A 17,551-nucleotide genomic window follows, 5' to 3' on the forward strand; every position below is an offset into this window, starting at 1 on the left:
AAGCCATGCTGCTGGAGCAGAGGTGCCGTGACTCCAAGCACAAATGGAGACAGATCACCACACAGACCTGGGGCAAGAGGTAGGAAGCAAAGAGAGATGGAGCTCCCACTTTGAGCGGGAAGGGAGGCAACCAGAGGTGTGGGACAGGAAGAGGCCAAGAACCATCCCTTCCCCAGAGAAAAGACAAAGGAGAGAAAGGACAAGAAGCTTACAGAGGGAAACCCTTATTACAAAGGGAGTTTCCCCCACAGCTCCAGGACCTGGCTCCTTAGCTTTCTTAGCACCGTGACGATGATCCTGGTTCCATAGATACCGATACCATGACAACTCTGACATCATCTCTGCTTCGGACAGGAACTGCAGGGAAGGTGCAGGGAGCAGCACGCATGCACGGCTGGCACTCAGCAGGCCTGCAGGCAAAGCTGGGGACTGCAGGAGTTCCATCACCACCTCCCCTAGAACTGTGCAGCTCACTGTCCCTGCAGGGGGACCTGTGCTGTTGCTGCTGGATCACATGAGGTATGGGTAGAGCAGGAGTGCTAATCCCTTATTGGGCAAAATACTGCAAAAAGCAGAGGATTGCCACACGCTGGGCCACATCTCCAGCTCATTGAAGCCTCTTGCACATTTGTGAGTCTGTTCTTTTTGGCTGGTGGGATCAGGGTTTATTTCTGATTCTCAGTAGGAAAAGCATGATTCAGTCTTTCATTCCTCAATGTCACCAGCTCAGTACAATTCCCATTTTACTACGTGAAAAAGTAGAAAATGCCACATTGGGACCTTCTGCTTTCCTCCCATGGAAAACAGTCCCATGGGCCTGGCCAGGGCTTTCACCCCAGCACCAAGAGCATCATCTGAATTGCAGGTTAAGAACTAAGAACACATTCATCTAAAGGTTTATCACAGGCAAGATTTTCAAAAAGCTTCAAAAGTTTACAAGCAGCTGTTCCAGTGACCTCAAAAATCATTTTGACGCTTTGAGGAAAAAGTCATCTTGTCTCTGTTAGCCCAGGGTTACAGCACTGCTCCCACTGCCACAGCTCCGCTGCCCAGCTGGGCCAGCAGGGCATGTTCTGGACAACACAAAGAACAACAAGGGTACTGCCTGAATCTGTTTAGTAGCCATCTTTAGTCTGCATGTAAACTGTATTTCTATTTCACTTCCTCTTGCTGCAAATAAGCTCACAGGTACAGTGAGACAGCAGCAGCAATGGGCAAAGATCTTGAACACTTTCTTCATCAAATGGGGAAAAAGAAGAGTGTTTGGAAATGTACTTCCCAGAGCATTTATTCAGCTTTCACAAGCTGTCTGCATTTACTGTCCCCCTCAGATTTCAGTGACAAGGAAGAAATGGAGCAGCAAGCAGACAGGTGCCTGAGATCTGCACATGTTTTCGAGTTCAGTGGTGCAAAACAAGGGTTTGCCTCACACTGCTTATAATCACAGCAACTTCTTAATCTTTGCCACCAATGCACACACAAAAAAAACCAGTTTGTTTTTCATGTGGGGTAAGTACCCGGACACAATGACCCTGAGGAAACAAGATGAGGAGCCACCTCCTTCCAAACCCATTCAAGTCAGCTCTACCCACTCAGTGGAGGGCTGGTTTAAGCCAGCTCCACAGAGGTAAAAGTGGCAATGCTGTGTTCAAGGGCATATGACTGAACATAACCAATGTATGAAAGCTTACCACGTTGTCAGCTGAATGGCCATAAGCTATGCTAGCACCATTCTGTGATGCAGAACATTATTTGCAAAAGTTTCCCAGCAGACTGCAGGACTGCATCCTGCTCCGCTCCACAAAGTGAGTGCTGCTACACCTGGGATCAGGATCTGGTCAGAGGGAGTCTGGTCAGGGACAAGAAGAGTTAACACAAGTTCTTCCAGTAAGACAGATCAGATTTTCTCTGTGGCAGAGGGGAGCAGTGGAATGCCCCACTGCTTCTGCAAATGAAACAACTGGTTGGCCTCAATTACTACTTCAATAACCCCAAAGAAAAATACTGATGTGAAACTGCCCAGCCCACAGAATAGCTTTGACAATGTATTTATAGCGAAGCTGCTTCAGCCCAGCAATTCAAATGAGCTGAAAGCAAGCACTCTGCAGCAGCATGGCCTGAGGGAGACAGGCAGGCTTCAGCCATGGTTTACAGCCCATTGATTTCAGCAGTTCCATGAGGTCTGATGTCTTTTATACAGGCGCAGGTGGTAAAGAAGCTTGCCCTTTACACTGCTTGAACAGCATGCTTGAAGCAGTCCTTTTGCTATATGTTCATTTACTTCTTGCTCTGAAATGCTTTGCTTTACATTCATTAGAGTTTGACTAACACTGCTTTCAGCCATTAGTCTTTAGAAAACAGGACAGTCGGTGGAATTACTTTTGAGAGGTGCTTAGAAATTCAGGATCCAGTAACAGAGAGAATGGACGTCCTGATTATCAATACCTTAGAACTGCATCACTAGAAAGCTACTTCCTCCCCTGCGCTCTAAGAGATCAAAAATTATCTGGAAGATCCCTTATTAGATGGTTACTCATCCACTTCTGAAATGCGGCCATTTCTTAGGTGGAATTCAGCACTTACCATGAAAGTATAAACAAAAGATAAGCATGCTACAAAAAATGCAGAAAGCTTTACTCACTGAAGTCACCTGGGGAAGATCTGGGTAGCAAAATTCAATTAATCAAGATAGCATTTGTTTAGAAGAGATGTCAGAACTTGCATAAAAAAAATGAACCAGGTTTCCAAGTGAAGTTGCAGGCTTGATATCTTATCTGCTAAACTTCTTTGTTTCTTCTCAAAATATTTTATAGCACAAAAATTTTGGGGCTTTCTGCAAATCAGTAATCTAATCTGATTCAGTACCTGGGCTGAACTCTGCTATGTGATAGCACACAAACAAACCAGGAAGAGTGAGGCAAGAGGGAAATAAGATCCCTAGCTATTTTCCAGATTTCATTAGGACCACAAGCAGTAGTCACACTGTGTAGGTCTTGGTCAAAAAAGTTGACTTCATTGCTCGTATTCTGCTACCTGCATGGTGCTGTTACAGGTAAGGAGGTACAATAACGAGAGCAGAACTGACAGCTAGAAGGACATGGGGCAGCCTCTGAACAGCTCAAGCTATGCTCTGACATGCACAGCTTCTGCAGTTCTCACTTGAGTTACATTAAGCTCTGTGTCCAAAAGAGCTCTCTCAGCTCAAGTATTTTGTTATTATTGTTTCTACCCGTGTCACACTGCAGCACAACATCCACAGTGCAAGTTCTGAGCAAAGAAAGGGCTAGAACATTTGCACAGTGAACATGGCACTTTAGTGATATACCAAAAATAAGAAATGTCTTCTTGCTTAACACAGCAAATATCAAACAGCGTCCTTGGATTTTAAAGAAAGATGTAACCTGACATAAGGAAGATCTGTGGGACAGGTTAAGATGAGTGATTTTATTACAGTGAACAATCTGGGATCCAGGGCTGTGCAGTGCAAACACTTCAAAATAGTCTCCGTCAAAAAGACTGCCATCTAAATACAAAACACAGGCAAAGGCTGGTGAAACTGCTATTTTTATTCCCATTTTGCAGAAGCTGAAATGTGGCTACAGAAGATAAAGTGACTTACCTGGAATCTAGAAAGAAACTTATGGTTAAGAAAGAATTCAACTTTCAATTCTGCAGCCACATGCTTTGCCCACACGGGCCTTGTCTCATCTATCTCACTTACCTTTCACCCTACCTAAGAAGCATCACATGAAGCACAGTCTCAGTATCCACTATTCACAGTGCTGTGAGCTACGTGTCAATGACAGAGGAAGCAGGGAAAGTCTGCACAAAGTCAAACTTTGTGTTTTATAGGAAAGTCCCCACCACGCACCAGGACTTAAGTTAGAACTAAAGCTTGGCATTCTGGGTAAAACAGAAGCTTTGAGAGAACTCGTGAGATTGCTACCTGGTGTCTACAGTGGGAAAGACAGTAATTCAACTCAGCTGTTCCCTTTCTTTCTGAGGGCTGGCCACAGCTGAAGTCATTTGCCCACGACTCATGCAATTAGAGAAGAGGTACTGCACGTATTACAGAGTAACTGAAGTCACCAAAATCTCCACCCACAGACCCACAAAAGAGACTGAAACAGCCTGCCCTTCTAAAGTGGAAGAAAGAAAAGGGAAAGTCAACTAAATACACACTTTGTTGCCCTCTACTGTTTACATGGTTAACATGCAAAGCAAATTTTCTCTGTAGTTAACACAGACCTGAGAAGAATGCTGTAACAGATGACAGAAGCCAAGAAGCATGATGGTATGTAATATTTGTGAGAAAAAAATCTTGGGCTAGGAAGAGACTTCTGCATTAGGAGCGCTCTGAAGAAAACCCAACAGCCTGCGCAGGGACAAAGCATAGAGACAGAGGGCACCTTTCAGCAGCAAGCAATAAAGCAAGGTCACAGTAAACAGGAGCAGAACTCAACAGGCCTGAATGCCAGCATCACTGCCTAGGCAGTGCTGGATGCTGCGAGTCCATCAGGGTGATTTTCAGGGCTGGATTAGCCTTCACTAACCTTGACCATGAATTCATTGTGCATTGATACAAACACCTGAGCTGGCAAGAAAGTAGCAATGGTGATTATATACACTTCCTCCCAACATGTGCCAACCCAGGCCAGAGCTCCAGCTGACTCCAGTGCTGACAGTCCTGTCTGTTCTAGCTGATGGCTACCTTATGTGCTACATGTTTTGCTTTACTTCTTTTACCTCCATTCTTCTATTAGCCTTAAAAAAATTTGAGTTAACTTCATGCAATCTTATTGGCAGTTTCTACTGAAGTGCTTATTCCTGACTATACAAAATACTGAGCAGTTCCTCTCCATCACTCAGACAAAAAGCCTGAACAGCCATTTGTAGAATGGGGGGTGAAAAAAAAACAATGCTAAAAGAGAGGGGAGCAAGGGGGAGAGCAAACCCCTTACCTTCTCCAAGTCTTTAAAACTGCAACAGGAAGAAATAACACCCACAACCTCTAGCAGGCTGCAGAGACCTGCAGTCAAAGCCACTCCAGAGAATCTTAATGCAAGTTGGAGACTGCATACACCCAACAAACTGCAAAGGAACAGCTAATCCCTGAAAAAATGTTGAAGGCATAGCGCTGCTTCCATCAACATCTGCACCTGCCACTTGCTCAAGCAAATCTGCTTCCCATTCATGAAACAATCCCCCTGTGGCTCCCTGCTCTTTGCTTTTAGAGGAAAGAGAAGTCAGTTATGAATGAAAACCAGTCCATGAAAACATCAAGTCCTTTGTGAAGCTGAAAGATTATCTAGGTGCCAATTACAGAGCAGCAGTGACCGAGCAAGGTCTCACCACCTTTCCTTAAGCACCACCTGCTGACTGCACTTTTCTTGCAAGGGTTCCTCATACTGATAGGAAGCAGCTTCCCCTCACTGTCTCTGCATGGCTGTGGAGTGAATTTGCAGTTAAAAGACTTCGCCCTCCAGTGGATGACACCCTCAACTGCCATCTAGCTCAAAAATGCAGCAAGATTTAAGCTACTACAACTGTAATGCTACCTTCATTGCTGTTAAAAGCATATCACAAAAACTATCCCCAGATAAAAAAAAAAAAAAACACCTCTAAACAAACAGGCAAGGACCTGGTCTGCAAAAATCACTGCTGCTTTTTATAGCTTCATGGTTTGATGAGAATTGCCTGAACTCAGAAGCACAACAGAAAAGAATCAGCTGCAGCCCCACCTCAACCAATCAATACACACAGAATCACATTTCAGCAGAGCAGCCAAACACAGACAGCAGAAGGTTAGACATACCACTACACTGCGATACCTCTTCCTAAGACTTCATGCAGCAGGGAAGCTAGGAATAAACTCAGTTGCTTTATTATTTTCACATTGACAGGAAATATAATTTGAATACAGTTATTTTTAAAACTAGGTTTAATCAAGTGCATTTAGAATGTACATTTTCCCCCTTCTTTTTATGTACACAACCTTTCAATAGAAATTCCATACATACAATTAAAACATTGAATGTGTTATAAACGAGCAGCAAAATATCCTCCATTGGACAGTCAAGTTCACAGAGATGCTATGTCTGAGAAACAGTAAGTCAGAGCTCTTCTGCAAAGCCACAAATATGAGAGAACAGAGCGTAAGCATAAATTTTAATCAAATGGCCATTTAGCAAAGTTACAAACTGCCCTAATAACATCCTGGCAGCCAGAGCTTGTGCCCTCATTGTATGGGCTCATCCACTGAAAATGATGGCTTCAGCTTTAAGGCAATTCCTCCTTCTCTGCACCACTGTCAGAACAAAACAGTACCTGCTGGCAGGAGCTTTTCCTTGCGCAACACAAGGAGACAAAGGTTCTGTATTGCCATAGCCACTCCTCCTGATTTTGAGAGGGATACACAATATATTATTATTATTTTTTTCCTCACTGCACTGTTAAGGCATGGACAGAAGCACCAGCCCTCCTGCATATCACCAGCTGCTGGCCAGCACAAGGCAACAGCAGGTCCAAGGACTTACCAGCAAAGACCAAGCACACTTGGTACAATTCTCTGGCCTAGCTCATTCTTAGTATTAATATGAAACGGGACATGGCAGTTGCTTTACCAACCTGCTCATTTACGCTGATGCAAATTAGTGAGAAATCTCATGATCTGCTCCATGGGCAACAGAACTGTCACAGGGTAGTGGAGGGCAAATTAGAAAGGAAGAATAAGAAGTTTCTCCTTCTGCACAACCAAGTGCAAAAGAAAATACTTGTCAACACCCCCAGGTGCTAAAATTGTGACAGAACTGGGCAACTTAGGCCATGCCTGACAAAGGGAAGGGTACAGCCTTTTTCTTGGTCTTCACCCCACTAGTGGCTATGTATCTGGGGAATTTTGTTTGTTGTTTTTTGTATTTTTTTTTAACAAAAAACAAGAACTAAGGGCTGGAATTTATTTATTCTAAGAACATCAACATGCCAATAGAGAAACTTTCTGAGCACTTTCAGTAGCCCACATAACACCATGAGGTAGGAAGTCAGACTGCATACTTCATATAACACTTACCAGTTTTGTTGGTTTTGTGTTTAGGAGCATTGATAAACAGAACATCCCAGAACAACCAGTCCATAAAAATTTGTGTCTTACTGTTTTAACAGGTCCAACTTGAAAAGGCTTTAGTACACCATAAAACATTCAAACATATTTCCAAATTTCTGATTGCTTTTCTGAACAGTAAGGAGCTCCACACGTGAAGGTTTGGGGATCAAAGTTCTCACATACAGGCTATCATCACCAGTACTGTTATAAAAGTATTATTACCATTTCCACAAACCTCTCATTCTATCAAAAGTAAATTTACAAACCCACTGTAGTGCACAAAATAAGGAAGCTTACTAAAACACGCAAGGAAAAGCTCAGCAGGAAGTACAGAAGAAAAAGCCCCCTATTATCATGATTTGTGCAAACTCCTGCAAACTTTCCCAGACAAAACTGCAATAAGGGCATAATATCACTATATATTTCAAGAGTTTGAAAGTATTTAGACTTCTTTGTGTGTGTGGCTTTATAGAGAAATGCATTCATACTCATTAAATCATTTATGCTGCTATTTCACTTGAAAGTGAAATTCACACTTATGTATCAGTAACATTGATGCAATACAGCTGACATAGGGAAAACACCAATAGAACAGACCAGTTTCTACAGGGAGAATCCTTTGAGTCTTCTGTGCAATAATTCTATCCAAAGCTGACATCAGTCTTAAGGAAGACTCAAATACTGTAAGGCTATTTAAAGCTCTTTTGTTCCAGAGAGATTTTTAGCTAGGTAAAAACACCAAAATATCAACTAAATCAGTAAGTAACAATCATGAATTTCAAAACACAAACAATGCCTCAGAAACACTGCATGCTAAACAAATCTGAATATGCTCCATTACAGATATCAGTCTCAGAACATTACAATCTTCAAAATTGACAAAAATTCATAGCAGAGATGAAAAGTTACACTTTTAAAAGCAATTAGCTCAGTAGAACTTGTCATACTGCTTCCGAATTGAAAGAAAAAGAGGAATCAATTTAAAACATCTGAATTTAAACCAGCTGATACTTTATGATAATTATTTTGGTCCTGTTCTAGTCTCCTTTTTCTATAATACCCTCTTACATGATAAACTGAAACACAAAAATAAAACGAGAAATCAAGGTTCCATGATTTTAGCATTTAAATTAAACGTACCTGCTTTCAGGTCTTTTAGCAAATCTAACAACAAGCATCAGAGATCTCTAAAAAAGTTTAAGGGAGATAGGGCAAATTCCTGCTGTCTATCAGAACAAAAGAAGTTGAAATGACAGTGAAATTTCTAATGCATCAGGATCGTAATTGCAAATAAGCATGAAATGTCACAGGGCAGCTCCCTACAACTGCGTGCAAGGAACAGGAATTCAAGTCAAAGATACAAGCAAATGCCCCTCTAATAAGGAAATGTAATGAAAAACGATACACAAGTTTGTCAAGTCAGTCAGTTTAACACATTTCTGTGCCACCTGTAAGGCCTCAGTTCCTCAGACAATGCATTTGATAAGACAATTTCCCAAAGTGCTATTAGCATAAGATTTTCAAATTGGCTTTCAGAATTGGTTCCACCTTTATTTCCACAAGCCATCTCAGTCATGCTCATACACACTCACACATATTTACTTGCACATCTCTACATAGTGACTCAACACCAGAGTGAATCTGTTGGATTTCCAAAGCAGTCCCCTATGGATTAATCACAACTACCATCTTTCCAACCATCTCGCCACCGCTCATCCACACGAGAGCAGTCAAATTCAGATTTGCCCAGTTTCCTGTTCACTTCATTGTGAAGAAGACATAACCACTGGGAGAAGTTATTTCTGTTGCTAGTATCAGGCTGATTTGTTCGCAATCTGCAAACAGGGAAGAGGAAACAAATGTTACTGCTTTAGTCACCATTTTTAATACCCAAATCAGGCACGTAGCACACAAACAGCCAGTCTCCATTTCTGTTACCATGAGAAGAACACAAAACAGACTCCAGGACAGAGCACACTGTAATCATCACAGGCTGAATCTCCACAGTAAAATGCCAGTGATCACAACTAACCTGGTTTCATTCAGTTCCCAGTCTTGTCAATTGTAAAAGGCAGAGGAATCAAAAGGCTTAGCTGTGATAAGCAGCAAGAAGTACCTGTGATCATCAATACACTGATTTTTTTTTAGGATTCTTAGCAGAGCAATAAATGAAAAACATTAAGCAGGTTTTTTGTCATGTGATACTTGATAATTTGGTTTCAAGCTTTTTTTTCCATGTTCATCATCCAAAAAAAAAAAAAAAGAAAAGAAAAGTTCAAATTTTTGAGAAACATGTTGACAGTGACAGGGATAGAAAACTACCAAATTTCAATGCTCATTTCAAGTATTTGCCTCTGTTGCTGTGATGTTGTGGCTATTCTGAGATACAAGCACGCTTGCCTACCAAACCCAGAATCATTCCAATTCCTGGTTTGTTCTATGGTTGCGTGCAAGGCCAGTCTGAACCAGAAGGCCATAAACTGCCTCAGGGAGGCCTTGGAGGCAGCATTTAACCCAGCAGCACTAGAAAAGGTATTTGTTTTCTGAATAAGTCTTTCTTTGATCTATGCAGCGGAAGAAACCAGTTCAATTGTCCATAAACCCCAACAGCAGGAAGAGCAAAGATATGCAAATACCCACGGCGGGCCAGCATTTCAGGCCCCTTCAGCAATAACAAAACAAAAAAAAAAACAACAACGGAAGAAACCGATGAGGCAACTCACCTTTCCCTCAGATCCTCAGCGCAGTGCTCACACGGGTAGAACTTGGAGAAGAGGTGGATGAAGTCCTTCATCTCCTGCTGCTGGGTGCCCGAGGGCCGCTCTGGGTAGTAGGCCGCCATGGTGTGCAGGAAGGCCCAGGTGCTGCGGCCCAGCTGCTCGCTGTCCAGGGGGCAGTCGGGGGGCGGCTCCTTCTCCTCCACCGCGGCCTGAGGAAAAGGAGGGGGAGAGCTGTGGGGGAAAGCATCACGGGGAAGGGACGGCAACAGAGCCCAGAGCCACACGCACGAGGGGGAGAAAATGGGAGCCCCGTGGCACTCCCAGGGAGGGGGAAGGAGGAGGGTGCGGCCCCACAGCCTGGGGGGCAGGGGGAAAGCCCGCTGCTGGCCACGACCCACACCCCGCCTTACCACGCCGCCCGCCGCCGCCTGCTTCCTCTGCTCGCGGAGCCAGCTCTTGAAATCCGTGCAGGCCCTGCAAGGCTTCTTGGGTTCCTCCTCCGCTCCAGAGCCGGCAGCCCCGGGCGGGACGGTGAAAGGAAAAGCGAAAGGGCCGCCTTCAGTGCCGGGGAACGTCGAGGCGCCGCGGCCAGGCCGGCCCTCACTGGGCGCCGCCATCTTGGCGCCGCGGTGCACTGTGGGCCGGGGGCGGCCGTGTCCTTTGGCGGCGCGGGGCTGTGGCTGCCCGGCCCTGGGGGGGCGGTTTGGTCTAAAAATCACGGAAGCGCCCCTCAAGATTTTGAAGGGGGGTTTTGAGGATGTGAAGCCAGAGGGTTGCTATTTTCTTTCAGTTTAGTTCAGTGCTGTTGTGCCCTCAGAGGGGTTTCCAGGCTGTAGGATGGATATCTCACCATGAGCTCTAGAACACAGTTTGCACCCCTTTCCACTTTTCACCTCTCCGTGCCCCACGGGCCAAGTGAAAAACACAGCATTCTCTTTAATACATGTGTGGCTGGGATGAAGCTGGGCCAAAACAGCAGCTTAGGATGATTTAAATCGTCCATTTGAGTAGGGTTTTTGACACACAGCCCTGCTCCCATTCGGACAGCACCATCCTCCCACGTCCCATTGAGCAGCTGTGGTGGAGGAGTCCTCCAGAAACAGAAATGGCTGCATATCTCCACATGCTGTTCCTTCCTGGATGTTCTATAGCTACTTGAAATGCACCCTGAGTCTTTTCTCTGATGTTAAATTAAGTGCTGTTCCGCTGCAGATTCTGCAGAGACGCAATTTGTGTGGAAGGGGCTGGAAAAGTACTGTTCATTTTCGGCTCTTACGTTCTGATATATTTAACCCAGCGTGGTGAAACGTTTTTGGTAGATAACACATCCAAGAAAATGCTTCAAAGATTTGCCCTTAGAAAAGATTTCAAAACTTAGTGTGCTCTGCATGGGAATGGCCTGTGTGTTTCCTGTCCACACAGCACTGCGTTGATGATCTGGATCTCTGTCCTTGGGCCTGGCTCTGTTATTCATATTTGCAATTTCATGAAAACATTTTGTGGCAGTTATTCACAAGGGAAGGAGAAGAAACATGAGCAACTGCAGCTACTGGCTTTGTCTGAAGTCGTAGACAACTATAAATATAAAAATATCTCATGTATGAAAGAGACAACCTGGTAAAGGAAAAGATATTTTTTATATTTGTTTTCCTGCACGCCAGTAAATATTTAAATGATGCTGATGACCTCATGCTTTTTTTCAAATTCTGAAAAAAAAAGAGTATGCTGGTATCTGGAAGAGACATCATGGGAATTTCCTGCAGTGCTTTACTGCTCAGCCTTCTGGCAATTACATAGTTGCAGAGATGCTTTTAAGTCAAAGCACTGTCCTTGATTGGCTGTTAACAGTCTGTTTGCTTTTTTGTTAGTGATTACATTTATTTAGCCAGTTAAATTACAAGCAAGATTGATTTTTATTTGAAAACAAATAGTTCATAAACCCAAAGAAAGCTGTCGCCTAATGTGCGATCTGTGCTCAGTGTTGTTCCCCCTGCCCCTCTTCTGGTCAGAGGGAGCAAGAAGAGCAGAAATGTTGCAATGCTCATCTACGAATAATAGTGAGGAAATCCACTTTCCTCTCTCTGACTGAATCTAAGTGCAGTCTGACCGTCTCCTGCAGTGGGGATGAAGCACCCTGGTACTGCCCAGGTGAGGCTTCCTCAGCCCCAGTCCGGGCATGCAGTAACCTGCAACAGGCTCTGCTAACAACACACCTATATCTTGCTTAATGTAATTGTATCTGGAAGACAGGGCTCACCAAAGCCTACCGGATAGGTACATCTTCCGAACAGTAACTGGAATAGGGGATGTAATGACGCTAATTACCAGGAAACATTGGTAAACTCTGTCCAGGAGAAAAAGTGAAGGGTGTGTTTGTGTTTCTGAGAGGAAGACTGCTGTTTGATGTTCTGCTCTTATCTTGGCATTCACTAAATTAGCTCACGAGCTGGCAGGTGACAGCGAGTGCACAGGGAAGGAAGTAGAAGCGGGGCGGTAGCGGGAGTTGAGCTGTGTGTGAGGCCAGGCACGCATCCTGCTGCTCACCCTCTGGCCAGGTGGATTGGGCACCTCTAAGTCCCACATAGGAGTGGGGGCTGAAAGCAGCAGCAAGGCAGGAGGGAAGAACACAAGAAAGGGAGACTCCAAGAAAGCAGCTCTTCTCTCTGCAGTTGGGCCCCCAGCTGCAGTAGGGTGCATGTGCATTTGGGTATGGTTATGGTGACAGGAAACCTCTTAATTTTCACAGATAACTGGCACAACTAACAGACAGAGGACACAACTCTTGCTGCTACCCTTATGGCCCATTTTCTAGGATGCAAAGGATATGGAAAGGTAACACTCAGTCCAGGCTGCCTGCTGGCGTGTACTTGTCTGTTACTAGATTTTGAGCAGAGAACAGGGAATGATACTTGCAGAGGCTTTTGCTTCACTTTGGAACCTAAACATCACTGACTTTTCATGAATGTATTTTAAGTGCTTTAGAGAATTTTCACAGAATCCCAGACTGGTTGAGGCTGGAGGCATCTCTGGGTCCCTCTGGTCTCTCCATGCTCCAGAGCAGATGCCCAGCATCACATCCAGATGGCATTTGACAACTCCAGGGGGGAGACCTCACAACCTCTCAGGGCATCCCATGCCTCTCAGGACTTACCCTACATCTCTCAGGACTGTCACTGCATTTTTGGGATGGTTGTTAAGATACTTCCAGTTTAATATAACAGTTACTCTGCCAGGAAGTTGACACCTGTGCACAGGTTAGAATGTGAGCCTCAAGTCCAACTAATTAGAAAGACAGCATTAAGAATTAGTCATGCAGTTTGCTGAGAACTCACAGTGAACTAGGAAATAGCAGCTGAAAAACACAGTGTATATTTCTAGGCATATGATTCATATATATTGAACAGCTTTACACAAGAAACATCACTTGCAGAGTTTCACAAGACACGAACCTGTCTCCTGTTAGCAGGAAGGAGCTCGCTGCCATGCCTCACACCTCACTGTCAGGGACATCAAACCCTGATCACATCTGTCCTGGGATACTGAGATCTATTCAGAAGTGCACTGTACGGGATCAGTGCTGCTGGGATTTCAGTCTTCTTCTTCACCCTTCTGCAGCTCTCCCTGACTTTTGCATGATTCCTTTTTCCAGAAGTAGGTCAAAGCAAGTGGACAGCAGTAAATCATAACAGGTGGTGGAGGAAGAGATTTTCCTCATATAACAATTCTGATGAAAGTGTGTTGACTTTTTAGGGATTAACATCACAAAGCAACAGTTTGCTTTCCAGTAGACTCTTCTCTACACTACATTGTTGAGTGAGGATTAAACATTGCTTTCCCTGCTTTATGAAAGGAAATAGGAACACAGACGTGTAGTTTTCACTCTGAAATAAAGGTGAGTTTTTAACTTGGACTCCCAGAGCTGGAGGAAACTCCAGAGAGATAAGTAAGGCACTTTGCATATTCTGCTTGGTGGTGGGGAATGAGGAAAGGGTAACAGAAGAATTAGCATTTCTCTGACTAATCTGCAAGGAATACACTGGTTTTGTCTGTGATCAAATTTTACCACACTTAGTGTGAAGCAAGAATAGATTTTACCTGCGTGAAAAGAGTATTTCTGCATACTGGCTAATCCTTGCTTTGTTTCCATTGGGTTGTGCTCCTGAGGATGTTCCCCACAGGGTTCCTGAGGTTCCATCCTGCCCTGCAGTGGGTCTCAGCACAAACACACTGTGCTCTTACCACAAAAAAACATTCACCAAACACCTCTTGTTTCTTTGCTCTAGGAAATGGTGCAAGAAACTTTCTCTTGCCACGGGCTTAAGTTTCATTCTTATCCTTCCTGGAAGTTTTATTCTTGAATCACGTTTTTGCCCTTTGTGTAACCTTAGGAAAACACACAGCTTTTACAAAGGAGCTATGAAATGGTTGCAACAGGTGCTTCGTAAATGTCCTTTTAGTATTTTATGAGTTATAAGCACACCAGATGAGGAAGGCAGTTTTCTCCCCTGCCCTTGGCAACTGTGTCCTGAGGGCACTTAAGGGAAAACCAACAAATCTGCCCTGTATTTTCACCTCATTGGTGGGTGTGAGGTCTGGGGGTTGCCATGCTGCAATGGTTTTTACCATCTGGGGCTGGGATTGTGCTGCCAGTGGCCTGAGAGCATGGGGACAACAATGGGGGTGTCCCTGGCACCTGCCCGTGGCAGGAGATCAGCCTGCACTGTGGGCAATTTGCTGTGATCCAAACAAAACTCCACTGCTGGGTATTGCAGAATGCATTTTGGGTGCTGGGCAGATGCTGCAAGTTCATCACCTGGACACAGAGTTCCTGCAGCCCTACTGCATCGGGCTCCAGCTGTTACACACACGAGGTCATTATCACAGCTCTTCTTGCTCAGTCCCTCACTGATTATCATTAAGGAAATCTTTCATGAGGGAGTGAGCCACTGGTGAAGTTCAGCCCTGGGGATTGCTGTGTTCTGAATTGGATTCAGCTGCACACTGAAAAATGCCTCATTCTGTGCAGCAGCTGCAGGAGTTAAGAGGAAATCAAATACCTTCTTCTGGATTAAGTACTGTAAAATCTCTCATCCCAGACTTTGTGATTGTTGGACTTCTTATTGTTTAGGAGGTGAAGGATATTATTGTCAACTCTGGTGTTTGATTTTTTTCCTTTTAATCAGTGTCTGTTTATCTATTTAATAGAAGTCTAAAACCTCTTTGTACTCTTAAAATCAGCTTTTAGCAGCTGGCCTTTTCATTAGAGGTGCTGATAGGTTATGTGCTATCACATAAGGTGACCTTCAAGAACAGCAAAGGGCAGGTTTTGATCCTGAAGGTGATGGAGGAGAATTCTGAGCTCTCATACTAGCATCACTCCCAGCAAATGCCCCCCTCTGCCTTGCCCATGGCGCAGCACCTTCCTTTTGCTCCGTCTTGCAGCTATAGGAGCTTAAGTGTGTTTTGAGGACTTTTCTCTCTGCCTTTCCCTGGTGAGTTTGCAGGGGATCACTGAGTCCAGCAGTTCCTCCCGTGTTGGACATAAAAAGATAAATGCATGAGTTTGGGTCTCACACAGCTGCAGCCGTGAGCAGCTCAGACCTAATCCTGTGTGCGGAAGAGGATGTTTGTAACACGGGTTTTTTTTTTCATGCTTGTGTATTTGAGATCAACAACTGTTGCTTGTTGGGCTTTGGAAGAGGCTGCTGCAAGGCTTGAGTTCTGGCTCTTGTGGATGTAGGGTTGGTTCAGATGATTGTCCCACTCTGTCTGTTTGCCCTCCAGTTCAATATGCCGATTAAAAGTTATTCCTGGTTCATATGAAATGAAAAGAAAATCATACCCTTAGTGTCTATTTCATATGGACATTTTACACATGAAAAGTTGTTTTTGCAATTGAAATATGACAGGGAAAGTTTCTGGGCCTTTGTGCAGTCCTGCAGCAGCACCAAATGAGCTCTGCTCAGTTATCAGACAGGGGTGGGCTTTTAGGGGCTTTTAGGGGCAGCTGCTCTGCTTTTGCTCTCATGCTCAGGCAGTGGCAGAAGTAACTGTGGAGAAAAATCCGTATTTGTGCTCTGCCTTCTCAAAGCTGAACAGTCCCATGCTATGTATTACCTGTTATTTAATGATCTCTTTTGTACCCCATAAAACGATCAAAGACAAATTAATTGCTGTATCTCAAAAACTGCGTAAATATACACTGATGACGCAATGACAGCTCCTAACACTTGGAGTCAAATGCTCTCCTTCCTGGCAGTCATTTCTGACTGCTGTTAACAGTTACACACCTGCAGGTACTGATTCTGGGCAGGGTGGTGTGGAAGTAGCAGGAGACATACAGTAAGCACAACATACTGTTGAGGAGATGTGTGCCCAAATGAGCCCATGCAGAAGTGAAGTTAATAGATTCTTTTGGACCATTCTCCATCTGTCCCTGCAGACATGACACTGACCTGCAATGGTTTTGGAGTGATTTGAGGGTGCTCTAGAAGCAGTACCATGGGCACCGGTTTCGCTCATGCTTTGCTTTGAGATCCTGCCACCAAGCAGTCTATCTCAGAACATCAGCTCTCCGTGCAGTGTGGTGGATTGCCAGCCCCAGGTGGTCCCAAGCCTCTACATAGTCTCATCCTTCTGTTGTGGCATTGAGCGATGCTTTCTATGTCTCGCTTTTGCTTTACAGCCACCCCTCTACATGATTGCACTGAGAGCTTCGAAATGTGGCAAAGCTTTTGGGATTGTCAAAAACGCCATTACTTACTCTTGTTGCTCTACTGGCAATCACAGTATTTACACAGAATGAAAATATAGCTAAACTTCCTCCAGCGATCTGGTACGTGTTCAGAGTTCAGATTTTCTGAAGACTTTGATTGTCTCTAGCTTCTCCCACTTAGGGTAAACAGTTTTACACCTTTACACTTTTGGAAATCCATTGAGCTTTGTGTTTGCTCTGGGACAGAAAACCAACACGGCATGTTTTGCTTGGTGTTGGCCACTCAATGGCACCAGCACACATGACCCCATCCCGGAGCACAGTTCTGCTGCTGGAGGAGCTGCCACTTCCATTGGTAGCCTGCAAATGCTAACAGTCATAAAGAATAATCCCTCTGGATACAGAGATCTCCTTCTCTCGCCACAAAAGCCAGCCAGGTTTAACAGCATGTGACTTTGCTGACCAGCTGCAAGCAGAGATGGAGGATCTGACCCTGGAGCAACAAGTCTGCCTTGTATCTATGTCACCCTGTCAGCCAGGGAGTGTCCAGAGAAGGCAGGGAAGGGGTTTTCCCACCAGATGCGTGCATGGGACTGAAGTGCTCGCTGTACAACTTTTCCTTAACAAAGGAGAACAGGGGTCCAGCAGCAATAGATCAGACTTCACCAACACACCTCCTTTGTCCCCAGCAGCTGCCTCCCTGCAGGGCAGGGGCGGCCTCACGTGTTTTCATGAAAACGAAGCCCTAATTAGTGTATTTTTTTTAGTGTAATTTTGTCTGACTTCCCAATGGGATTCTGTGTCAGTTGATTGTGGTTTTTTATGTTTTTTTTTTTTTAATGTTTGTGGTTTTTTTTTTTAATAGATGAAAGGTACTCTGCACCTGTTGCTAAGGGATTTAAGAAGCCCAGTGTAATTAGAAAATGGAAGGGAAGGCAGGGCTGAACTTCTCTATTTGGGCTCCAATAATGATAATGATTCAATTCAGGCTTCATCAAAGAAGGGAGAGCAGGC

The 17,551-nt window shown here is 44.4% G+C and overlaps 1 protein-coding gene across 1 annotated transcript; it reads right to left on the reverse strand.

The window, feature by feature from the left end:
- Positions 1-5,923: 5,923 nt before the first annotated feature.
- GFER (growth factor, augmenter of liver regeneration) lies at positions 5,924-10,494 on the reverse strand. The gene is made up of 3 exons (XM_031606784.2): positions 10,233-10,494; positions 9,826-10,031; positions 5,924-8,937 (listed from the first exon to the last, which is right to left on the reverse strand). Exons 1-3 carry the CDS (start codon positions 10,437-10,439, stop codon positions 8,775-8,777), a joined length of 576 nt encoding a protein of 191 aa, XP_031462644.1. The 5' UTR covers positions 10,440-10,494; the 3' UTR covers positions 5,924-8,774.
- Positions 10,495-17,551: the final 7,057 nt, after the last annotated feature.

This window comes from Phasianus colchicus, chromosome 16 (genome assembly GCF_987193195.1).
Source record: "Phasianus colchicus chromosome 16, bPhaCol1.hap1.1, whole genome shotgun sequence".
Classification (NCBI taxonomy): domain Eukaryota; kingdom Metazoa; phylum Chordata; class Aves; order Galliformes; family Phasianidae; genus Phasianus; species Phasianus colchicus.

What these genes read in the sequence shown, in the direction of transcription:
- GFER (XM_031606784.2), bottom strand. Translation starts at nt 10,439, where the DNA reads ATGGCGGCGCCCAGTGAGGGCCGGCCTGGCCGCGGCGCCTCGACGTTC. An exon ending in AGGCGGCGGCGGGCGGCGTG is followed by an intron (nt 10,032 to 10,232) that starts GTAAGGCGGGGT and finishes CCTTTTCCTCAG; the next exon opens with GCCGCGGTGGAGGAGAAGGA. An exon ending in GCTGAGGATCTGAGGGAAAG is followed by an intron (nt 8,938 to 9,825) that starts GTGAGTTGCCTC and finishes CCCTGTTTGCAG; the next exon opens with ATTGCGAACAAATCAGCCTG.